The sequence below is a fragment of the Corythoichthys intestinalis genome, chromosome 2 (assembly GCF_030265065.1).
Source record: "Corythoichthys intestinalis isolate RoL2023-P3 chromosome 2, ASM3026506v1, whole genome shotgun sequence".
Taxonomy (NCBI): Eukaryota; Metazoa; Chordata; class Actinopteri; order Syngnathiformes; family Syngnathidae; genus Corythoichthys; species Corythoichthys intestinalis.
Window position 1 is genome coordinate 14,654,416 of NC_080396.1, and position 12,197 is coordinate 14,666,612.

The window sequence follows — 12,197 nt, forward strand, 5'->3', positions numbered from 1 at the left end:
TAGTAACTCAGTTATTATTAGTAATTAGTTACTTGGCAAAGTAACTAGTGATAATTTTCTTTTTTTTTTCCTCTCAAAAAAAAAAAAAAAAAAACCAGGTCACGCAATGTGAAGTTTAAAGGGTTTAGGGGACAATTGGCCTTAGCCCAATTCCTTACCCTCCACTTAACTAGACACAAGGGTATTGCGATAACTAGATAGTAACCTTTGCTATGTGTGGAAGTCATTTAAAGTTGTGAATCAACCGTTAAAGTTGTTAAAATTGCTCCCGTTATTGCATTAGTTCCCTTCTGTCTACTTTAAACATGTGTAAGTTTTAAAACTATTTCATCATTTAAAGATAGACTTAAGTTAAGATTTTGCCGATTTAGGAGCATTTTAGATTTAAAAAAAAAAAAAGTTACTTAGGTTCGCTAGGAAGGATCTCTACATCAGGGCCTTCCTGAGAAGTCTACTGCTTTAAGATGGCGGCTGTTTACTAACGCATGTAGTCCTTAAAACATGTTGCCAATGCAGCTGAGTCTGACATTTGCATCTAGTTCTATAATATGATATCTACCGTGTCATGTGGGCGTAGTTTGTCGGCTATGGCTACTGTCAGGTATTATTGGAGCCACCTAGCATCGCGGTCGCAACGGCGTCTTCCCCACTCCTGCTCTGTCTCTCGTCTCCGTGAGTCCGTTTCTCTCAGACTTTTATTATTCAACCAACTTAGTAACAAATAGTAACGCACACCTTTCCCGCCTCAGTAACGGTAACGGCATTGCGAAGATGAGAAAAGTAATTAATTAGATTACTCATTACTGAAAAAAATAACGCCGTTAGTAACGCCGTTATATTTTAACGCCGTTATTAACAACACTGGCTGTATAGCCAAGACTGAGCCTTAGCGTCTCGGTGAGGACAGTGCAGTCGTATTCCCTCCCGATGTAGTTATCTCCACATTGCAATGACTGCGAGTCACTTTGTTGTAATTTTTCTTCGTGAAGTGAAGACACACTTTCGAGCGTTTGAACCTACTTGCTCTCAGTGTTATGTTTACGGCAGCAATGCTCGTGCTAAACCATCGTAACCTTTCATTTTCACCCTGTTTCCTGGGGAAGTGTAGCCAAACTTTAGAGCGAGTGGTTCTTGGCACCATGCTAGTTTGATGCGACTGGACAACAAGACACGTCACGACGCTATATGCGTCTTTAGGAATCGTTAAAGGGATCCTTAAGGCTTTTTCATTGTGATGTCGAGGCCTCGAAACACTAGGAACCGGTTCACATTGGAATCGGATTTCGATTCCCATCCCTAGTATGTTGTATGTATATATCCGTCTTGTGTCTTATCTTTCCATTCCAACAATAATTAACAGAAAAATATGGCATATTTTAGAGCTGGTTTGAATTGCGATTAATTACGATTAATTAATTTTCAAGCTGAGATTAACTCGAGTAAAAATTTAAATCGTTTGACAGCCTTAAAATATACTGAATTCTAAATTATTTAATCGTAATTGCATCGTTTTGGAATGAATCATTACCTATCAACCTCTGTGATGCAGATGCCTAAAAAAAGTGTCTACATTTAATGAATGAATCTATTGATGGAAGCAATTGCGTAGCAGCAACTAGGTTGTGTTTATGAATCTCAACTCAGGCCTCAGAAATTGATGGATGCAATAATAGGTTATTAGTATACTGTACCCAACACTGTGGCCGTGCAGCATCCTCAGTTGTTTGTGTGTGTGTATCCCTCAGAGTGATTAAAGCGAGTGGGCGGCAGCAGCAACTGGTCTGCCTGTGTGGCTCTGCATAGCAGACATGTTTCTCACTGCTAGATATTACTCATTTCCTCAGTCATTTGCACACACATACACGAACGTACACGCACACACCACTTGACACGCACAACAGAGACGAACAAGGCTCTGTTATTTTCCTTGATTTTGCTGGCTCGCTTGTATCATTTCACACACAGAGATCATAAGGTGGGTAGATGTACACGTAGCTGTTGAGATATGCAGGTGTTGAAAGTGGCAGAGTAGCACAGTGAGGTGCTGAAGAGTGGGTTGACCCTCTGGGACATTTGGGATATGAATGGCATGCTACGTGGGGATGGCTGCTCAACCTGCTCTAAGGTCAGTCTTTCGTCACAGCTCCATCCTGCTGGCTGTCTGCACCCACGTCAGGTTTGCGCGCACGATGGAAGTGTCAGAAAAACAGCTCTATTGAAAAGGCGGGTTGATGTGGCATGATTAAATACAAGCGTTTAATCTTTGTCCAACGCTATTGAAGTCTAGACTTCAAATTGGATTCATGCATTTTTCTTCCAAGTGAGCAACACTTGCAGGAAATAGGCACTTCTCGAATAAATTACACTGATGTTTACAGAGAGGATTTAAAATGTACCGTGAATGAGTATATAACATTTTTATGATCAGTAAGGTTTGATGTTGTTAACACTCCCACAGCAAAATGACTGCATCGAAAGAGCCGCTCTATATGCATGTGTGCACACAGTGTAGGAGTCTTGTTTTAGAAGTCATTTCTCTGCAAACACCTCCACATGCACAAAATTCCTTCCTTGTTTACTCATACTATTTTGGCAGGTTTCAGGTTTATTGGGAAATTTTTTTTTTAATCGGGGTTATCAGAAGGACAAGGATTTTTTTTTTTCTTGCTTCACAAAAATAGCAGATTAATAATTAGATTATATAATTCTGCTTTGCCGTTGTCAAAGGCTCTGAAAGACTATTGACAGCCACTCCTCCCATTTTAAATGAATTGGATGTCTATGTTGTTAATGAATCAATGAATTAAATACTACAGTATGAGATTTGAATAATAATAATATTTAAATTTTAGAGCGTTATTGGGGGCCGAAAGCAGAGTGTATTTCTGTTTCTATTCATTTTTAATTCTATTCATTTTGTATTTATTAACATTTTATTATTTTATACATGTATGCATTCATGTAAAAAAAAAAAAAAAAAAAAAAAAAAAAAAAAAACATTTTGAAAGTACAATAAAGATTTGTAATAAAAATTAAAAAAAATCTAATTATAACAGAAACCTGGTATCCATACGTGTAGACATGACATTTTGGGTCATGTAGGTAGTATATCGGATGTTAATATCGTGGCCTACATGACTAAAATTGTCCATATATGTGGATGCCAGGTCTTTATGATTTGTTTTGACATTTTTTTTTTCCCCATTTTTTTTTTAATGACCAACAATGGTTGCCCTATGAAGGGTTAAGGAATTTGGGTGTGCGTTAAAGTACTTCAGGTATACTGAGGAGTTTCTGGTGGCTCTCGGTATCTTCATTTAAAGAAGCAAAAGGGACAAAAGAGAGAGAGAAAGAAATAACAATCGATTGATGTTGCACTTTTCTAAAAAGGAGAGCTCAATAGTGTGATATTTGAAAATATTGATTATGTTTGTAAAGGTTTTTTGAATGATACGTTTCCTTAATTGTTCTTCATTTCTGTAAAAGTGGGTTGTAACAAAGAGAAAATAGGAACATGCAGGTCACGGGATAAAAACAGTTGAAAACAAATGCACTAAATAATTGTTTTTTTTTCTTCACATATTTGAAATACAGTGGTACCTCTACGTATGAATTTAATTTGTTCCAGGACCTGGCTTGTAAGTCAAATGGTCATATGTTTGGCAATCGGCAAAGACAATCGACACCCCGTTCGTCATGTGAAATGTTCCGGGCTAGTTATGTGTGATTTTCCGCTTCGAAGACTTTGAAATATCACTCGGTTCGGGTTAGCATGTCGGCTATCTGTCACGCCTCTTGGTTTGTTTACATTCTCCGAACCCGGGGAAGAGAAATGAAATAAGTCCGATTCAGGTGGCATAAAATATCGTTCGGGAGGTGCGACAGTAAAGGTGAAGTCGACAGTTTTGACCATTATGGAGTAATTTTGCCATGGTGTCCTGAATAAATGCATTTTTATTATTTCATATTCCATTTAGCACAAGACTGTTATTTGTCATGACCATGCCATTTATTTAACTATTGGGGGAAAATACTTGGATAAAAACAATATCCTGTAAAAATATTAGAGTAGAGAGACTGAAACAATGACATTTTGCGGCTCTCTTCGTCACGTTTTCCTCGTTCTGAATAATTCCCCCTCAATGGGCTGACTGGTCCTTCTCAAGCCATTTATTTAGCTATTGGGAAAAATATACTTGGATAAAAAGAATATCCTGTAAAAATATTGCAGTAGAGAGACTGAAAAAAATGACATTTTGCGGCTCTCTTCGTCGCGTTTTCCTCATTGTGAATAATTCCCCCTCAATGGGTTGCATACTAAATCAGATGAAATCGTGACTCCGCTGACGTCATCCACCTGTTGGGGACGCTAGATTCCTATAATGGTAGGCGTGGCTAACAGGCAGATTAAAAGACTAATTTCTCGTCATCTGCGCTTTGCTAAATTGTTTTATATAGTCGAATCGTTTTAAAATATGATTCTAATTCACATAATAATCCTATTTAAGACTTTTTTTCTCTCCTGTCGTACGCACTTTAACTGTTCTTTTCTGTGTTGTGGGAGCATAAGTCATTGAATTATACTGTATAATGTTTCAGACGACTGCTCACACTTAGTTTGGAACTAAGGCCACTTTGCCCTACAGTACATTTGATCGTACAATATTACATTATATCTGTAAATAATGTTAACAATAAGGCCAAATTTATGATTCATAACAATTGTGCTAGAAATGAACAATGTCAATTAATATTGGAAATTTTTGCTTCTGATGGCATGTGTTTAAACTCTGAATAATCAAACCACTCAGAGTAGACTGAAAACACACTAGAGTGTGGAATTTAATTGCTTGTTTTGTTGATATTTCTTTGGCAGAAAATATCTACGTACATCTGAGACACTGAATCTCACACTTGCAGGGAAGTGCCAATTTTTCAGCTTTCCACTCAGATGCATAAACAGCTTGCTTGTCTCCAACACGTAATCTGTTTTTGGACCTTGTAACTTGTTGAGCAATAGTTTAACTGCCGTTCCGTGGAGTATCCCCATCTCACTTCTCCAACTGACAAGATGCGTGAGCGGACACAGTTGCTATGGTGACAAGCGTGGCGGATGTTGAGATGGCGGTACTGTCGGTTGTTTTCGGGTGAGCGTGGGGCCAAGAGGCGGCGTGGCGTAGTGACTGTGGGGAAGCAAGGAACAGCTGGGATGACAAGACGGTCGTTGAAAGGGCTCATTTGGATGTATTTTTGGGGAATGAAAGAGAATTAGTAGAGCAGCCCCACACTTCTCACTGAATGAAACAAGCCTGCAAAATCTGTGACACATTTGAGGACTCAAACACACACAAAAACCTAAACAAATAAACACATTCACACATTTTCCCATATCCCGTGCAACATGGCACGCATTCACACAGTTATCGCCTCTTTTGACAAATATTTAGTTGGCACAGACAGATACTCACTATCCACAACAACTGGTGCTGTCTCTGTCAGCTTTTGGGTGGGTGGTGACCAGCTTTGACTGTCACTAGGGGACCGAGCACTGCCGGCTGTGGGAGTATTTGCGTGTTTGTTGCTGTCTGTGTGTGTGAAAGCGGCCAGGGTGGGGGGGGGTGTTAGGAGGGTGGTGGCTTTGAGGGGAAGGGGGAGTGCTGGTAGGACACTTCTGTAAAATGCCAGCGGGTAATGTGGGGGTGAGACATTAAAAAGATATCAAAACACAACTCCATATTCCGATCATCAACAAAGTCTCAGAGATGAAAACTGTCCAGCTGTGTGTGTGCTTGTGTGTATTTAACACACAAAGGAATGCATCAGCTTCATTAGTTCGAAGGTGTATTTTTAGCCCACATGTGGGTGTAATGTGTTTGAATGAAATGAGTAAGATAGGTTGTTCCAGTCCCACCACGAAGCACTCAGGTAATGACTCGCTATTGCTATCAGAAGTAGGAGTTTTAAGTGCAAGGAGTTCAAACCTTTTTAAATTTGGAGACATTTGATGCCAGCACAAGACAGAAAACTCATCATGCCATGTACAGTATTTATGACATCCAGAGGAGGGAAATAACATACTGAGAGGAGGGAAATAACAGTACATTTACTACTATGAACTGACTATTGTAAATTCAACTTTCAGATGAATGGTACTTTCCAGTTTTGTATTTCACCACCTTCTTAGGTTTACTATGTTTTAGGGCTGTCAAACGATTAAAAATTTTAATCGAGTTAATTACAGCTTAAGAATTAATTAATCGTAATTAATCGCAATTAATCGCAATTCAAACCATCAATAAAATATGCCATATTTTTCTGTAAATTATTGTTGGAATGGAAAGATAAGACACAAGATGGATATATACATTCAAAATACTGTATATAAGGACTGTATTTGTTTATTATAACAATGAATCAACAAGATGGCATTAACATTATTAACATTCTGTTAAAGCGATCCATGGATAGAAAGACTTGTAGTTCTTAAAAGATAAATGTTAGTACAAGTTATAGAAAATTTTATATTAAAACCCCTTTTAATGTTTTGGTTTTAATAAAATTTGTAAAATTTTCAATCAAAAAATAAACTAGTAGCCCGCCATTGTTGATGTCAATAATTACTTACACAATGCTCATGGGTGTTGAAGCCTATAAAATCAGTCGCACCCAAGCGCCAGCAGAGAGCGACAAAACTCCATAAAACACAATTATCAAGTGGGCATGTCACTGTACTGTCATTTAAAACTGTCTGAGCTGGGCATGTGCGTTAATTGCGTCAAATATTTTAACCTGATTAATTAAAAAAACTAATTACCGCCCGTTAATGCGATAATTTTGACAGCCCTACTATGTTTACCTTTGGGCGGTACAATGGCCGAGTAATTAGTTCATCCGTATTACGGTTCTGACATTAAGTGGTCCTGTGTGCAATTTGCATGCTGTCCCCATGCTTGCGTGTGTTAGGATTCGCGGAACCGGTGGGGGGATCCCAACGCAGGCAACGTTGCAAACACGATGAGAGAGATAATTCTCGTTTATTGGTCTCTAGCTTCAAGCGAGGCAGGAGGCGGAATGGTCGTGGAGAACACTGTGGCTGCCACGTGTGTAGCTGTCAGCTGGGGGTTTGACAGGCTGGGGTTGAGAGAAGTTTCCGACGAGGGGCGCGCTGATCAGGTCCTGGAAACAAAAGATATCGTGAGCCGGAGGTCAAAGCCAATAGATACACTAGGGATGCGAGAATCATCTGACGTGGAAAACAGACAAGTTGTTCGGGCGACGTGGTGGTGCGTCCGCTGGGCTTTTAAGCTGGCTGATGACGATGCTTTACAGCTCCACCCGTCTGACGTTCAACCTGTAATCAGGCAAAACTCCCCTCACCTGAGGCAGGACTCAGGAAGGAGGGACGGAGGCCCTAACAGCGTGGGTCTTCTCCAGGTATTCCAGTTTCCTCCCACATCGCAAAAACATGCACGATAGGCTTATTGAAGACTCCAAATTGTCCCGAGGTATGAGTGTGTTCTTGAATAGTTGTTCATCTCATTATGCCCTGCAATTGGCTGGCAAACAATTCAGGGTGTACCCCGCCTGCTGCTCATAGTTGGCTACCCCGCGGCCCCCCTGAAGATAAGTGGAACGGAAGATGAATGCATGTTTCCTTTTTTTCTTCAAATAAAATTCTGTTTTTACTGTTTTACATAAGTACAGTGGGGCAAATAAGTATTTAGTCGACCACCAATTGTGCAAGTTCTCCTACTTGAAAAGATTAGAGAGGCCTGTAACTGTCAACATGGGTAAACCTCAACCATGAGAGACAGAATGTGGAAAAAAAAAAAACAGAAAATAACATTGTTTGATTTTTAAAGAATTTATTTCCAAATTCAAGTGGAAAATAAGTATTTGGTCACCTACAAACAAGCAAGATTTCTGGCTGTCAAAGAGGTCTAACTTCTTCTAACGAGGTCTAACGAGGCTCCACTCATTACCTGTGTTAATGGCACCTGTTTTAACTCATCGGTACAAAAGACACCTGTCCACAACCTCAGTCAGTCACACTCCAAACTCAACTATAGCCAAGACCAAAGAGCTGCCGAAGGACGCCAGAGAAATAATTATAGACCTGCACCAGGCTGGGAAGATTGAATCTGCAATAGGTAAAACGCTTGGTGTAAAGAAATCCACTGTGGGAGCAATTATTAGAAAATGGAAGACATACAAGACCACTGATAATCTCCCTCAATCTGGGGCTCCATGCAAGATCTCACCCTGTGGCGTCAAAATTATAACAAGAACGGTGAGCAAAAATCCCAGAACCACACAGGGGGACCTAGTGAATGACCTAAAGAGAGCTGGGACCACAGTAACAAAGGCTACTGTCAGTAACACAATGCGCCGCGAGGGACTCAAATCCTGCACTGCCAGACGTGTCCCCCTGCTGAAGAAAGTACACGTGCAGGCCCATCTGCGGTTCGCTAGAGAGCATTTGGATGATCCAGAAGAGGACCGGGAGAATGTGTAATGGTCAGATGAAACCAAAATAGAACTTTTTGGTAGAAACACAGGTTCTTGTGTTTGGAAGAGAAAGAATATTGAATTGCATCCGAAGAACACCATACCCACTGTGAAGCATGGGTAAAGGAAAGAATGAATGGGTTCATGTATCGAGAGATTTTGAGTGAAAATCTCCTTCCATCAGCAAGGGCATTGAAGATGAGACGTGGCTGGGTCCACAGCCAGGGCAACAAAGGAGTGGCTTCATAAGAAACGTTTCAAGGTCCTGGAGTGGCCTCCAGATCTCAACCCCATAGAAAATCTGTGGAGGGAGTTGAAAGTCCGTGTTGCCCAATGACACCCCCAAAACATCACTGCTCTAGAGGAGATCTGCATGGAGGAATGGGCCAAAATACCAGCAACAGTGTGTGAAAAGCTTGTGAAGAGTTACAGAAAACATTTGGCCTCTGTTATTGCCAACAAAGGGTACATAACAAAGTATTGAGATGAAATTTTGGTATTGACCAAATACTTATTTTCTACCATGATTTGCAAATAAATTCTTTAAAAATCACAATGTGATCTTCAGTTTTTTTCCACATTCTGTCTGTCATGGTTGAGGTTTACCCATGTTGACAATTACAGGCCTCTCTAATATTTTCAAGTGGGAGAACTTGCACAATTAGTGGTTGGCTAAATACTTATTTGCCCCACTGTGTATTCCACGCTCTACACTGATTTTATCTATTCTTTTGTTGCTTTGACTGCTTATTTAGTGTAATCTATTTGTTTTGCTATGTCAGAGACTACTGCTTCGAGCGGTAATAACCTCTGGTGAAATTTGACTCCATTTCACCGATCAAATGAAGCCAGGCAATTGTACAACTGCACACAAAGCCACTGTGGCCACACACTCAAGCAAAATTTTCAAAGTGACTCATTTATGTAAAGCATCGCATGGTAAAAACAAGAGCTACAACACATAACATTCAATCTGTTTACCTTACTGACTATGAAAAAGAAAAAAAAAATGCCTTCATGTCCAATCTAAAAGAACTCCAATTCAAATTTGTGCCATTTCATGAGAAAGTACAAAAGTTTCTTGTGACCAATTTTTATTACACAGTATTTTTTAATCTGTTTTTTCTTTGTATTTCATTGGCCAAAATCTAAATTTTTACAGTGATTTTCTATATTTTTGGCCATTTGACATTCATATTGTAATTAAAAAAAACAAAAAAAAAATCAATAGTCGAATGTGTTTTTGTTCATTGAATACTTATTTGAAAGACTAATTTTCGATTGAACTTGAGTCTTACTATTCAAAAATAGCACTACTTTAACATGTGGAAATTTTTGGGGGGCACTTTGTGACCTTTTCTTATCTTTTCTATAGGTGAGTGTCTTCAATCCCGAAAAATCCACAGTCATCTAACAGCGATGCTGTGCCACAGCCCTCCCCTCTGTATGTGCCCCTCATTCTCCCGTGAGGCCCATGTGACCTAGCTTACGCCCACACATAGGGGGCACCCACTGCCGCTGGAGCCCACCCATGAATCCCAGCCCTGACCGCGGCAAAGAGTGCCTCCCTCCCAAGAAGAGGGACTCTCGGCAAGGGTCGTCCGAACCCTACCTTCCTCCTCCTGATGAATTTAAACCCCCTGTGCCGTTTCGGAATAGATCCAACACAGGGCGAGGGGAGAGCAGCAAGGAGGTTGAGGAAAGGGCTCAAACGACTACCCCAAACCCCCATCTTCGACACACACCTCCACCCATACCTGCTCCTGCGCCTCTGCCCCTGCCATGGCCCTTGAGCTACCCTTCCTCGGTGTCCCTTCCACTCTTTCAAGGGCATGTTGTGGAAAGGAGGGGCTCTGGCTCTCCTGCCTGGAGAGATGACCCCCTTTTAACACCACTGTCTCACCACTCCAGGTGGCTTCGAGCTGAAGGCCCCATTTCCTCCCCACCCTCCTTTAAGACTCCCTTCCCAGCTGATTCAAGAGAGATGTGGTCTTATATGAACAGCGGACGACGAGATTACAGCACCTCTCTCTTTTCCCCGTCCTACTTGTTTGGCCATACCTCTCTCTATTCTCAAGAGCCAAGTTTAGTCGAAGCCAGAAACAGATACCTGAGCAAGAGGCCCAACGGACTGGATGGACCGGGCAGCAGGACTGTCTCTACCTCTAGGCCTTTGCTCACAGGGGATTACAGAAATGATAGTTTCAGAACTAGACTTGACTTAAGTCCACATAGCTCCCATACCAATGGTGGACGGAGACAGCAGGAAGATCAATCACCTCATGCGCAATCCCGGGGCCCATTTTTTTCAGACTCTAAAGCTCAGGAGGGCCATGAGCAACATTCCTCACTGCAGGACAGACATCGGCAAACAATACTGACCAGCCCCCATCCTCTGGGGCAAGACCCCAGAGTAGGTAGAGAGGGATTATTGGATGCTGGAATGGGCCCAGCACCTGAAGCTCATATCTACTACTCTTTGGGACATGTCTGCCAGCCGAGCCCTCAGACCTCCCAGTCTTACCCAGCCTACAGTCCCTCAGGAACACCACTGTATAACTTGCAAGTAGAGCCAGGCCCAAAGAAGCACAATCAAAGGAGCTCCCCGAACTCACCACTGGGTCCATTGAACAGCCATGACAGGTCCCAAAAAGGCCATAACAGAAACCAAGACAAAGACAGAGAAAAGACTCCGCATAGAGACAGGGATCGAGAACGAGACAAAGAGAAGCACCTGAAACATAACAGGGATCATGTTGAAACCTCACCCTCTGCCCTTAATCCATCTCCCCCTGCGCTCCTACCTCACTTCACCAAGGGTTCGCTCATTGAGCTGGCCAGTGGGCAATTGAAACAAGTCGAGGAGTTGCAGACAGAGGATTTCTTGAGGAGTGCTGATACATCCCCAGAGTTCCATCTGAGCACCTGCACAGTGTTACTCATTTCTCCTAGCAGTTCACAGGGAGTCAGCCATCTGCAGGTCCACCTAACAGACCGCAACACTCAGGTAAGCGATCTCATACAAAAAAAAATTGGGACGGTTAGATTGGTATTGTATCCTCAACCAAATACCTCCCAATGAAGCTTCTCCTCTTCAACTGAAATCCTTTAAAGGGACAGACAAAAACAACAATAAATGTGAAAGACTTTTGCTCATAGTGTTTAAAAATACAAATCGGGAATTTCTTAGACCCTTGATAATAGAGAAAAGGTTGAAATAAAATGGCACTTCTTATGAGACATTAAAGGGTATGACAACACCTGGGGAAATGCTAATTTTCCATCATTTATCCATAAATGCATGCCTTTTGGATTCATATCATGCCACTTCGTGTAATTACACACATCGCAGCACCAAGAAAATGATAGAAATTTGGATCGATTGTCAAGCTAAAAGGACCCGTCCACGAGATCCCGGAAATCTAGCATATTGTGTGCGTGACGTCACTACAAGGAAACAACCGACTCAGTGCTTAGTACTGAATGGCGGCAATGATAGCAGACAATTTTATTTCTAGTTGCAGCAACGAATCCGACGTAATGAACATTCTTCTAATGGTGACGAGGAGAGTTATGAACCTTTCTTTGGTGTTTTGGGTTATCAATTTGAGCCCAAACGAAAGCCAATGCAGCCTAACGAAAGGATCATTGAGAGGAGCGATAACACTGATGAAACACCGGCAACATCG

The 12,197-nt window shown here is 41.4% G+C and overlaps 1 protein-coding gene across 4 annotated transcripts in view; it reads left to right on the forward strand.

Moving 5' to 3' along the window:
* Nucleotides 1-12,197, forward strand: part of zmp:0000000926 (uncharacterized) — a 68,094-nt gene that overhangs the window by 47,202 nt on the left and 8,695 nt on the right. The window contains exons 1-2 of one of the 4 annotated variants that reach the window (XM_057829850.1): nucleotides 578-672; nucleotides 9,884-11,515. In XM_057829850.1, the coding sequence (XP_057685833.1) occupies nucleotides 10,040-11,515 (1,476 nt within the window). In that variant the 5' untranslated portion in view covers nucleotides 578-672; nucleotides 9,884-10,039. Of the gene's footprint in view, nucleotides 1-577; nucleotides 673-1,295; nucleotides 2,126-6,884; nucleotides 7,435-9,883; nucleotides 11,516-12,197 lie in introns of those variants that run through there. The other 3 variants (XM_057829852.1, XM_057829853.1, XM_057829849.1) reach the window with 3 other exon arrangements.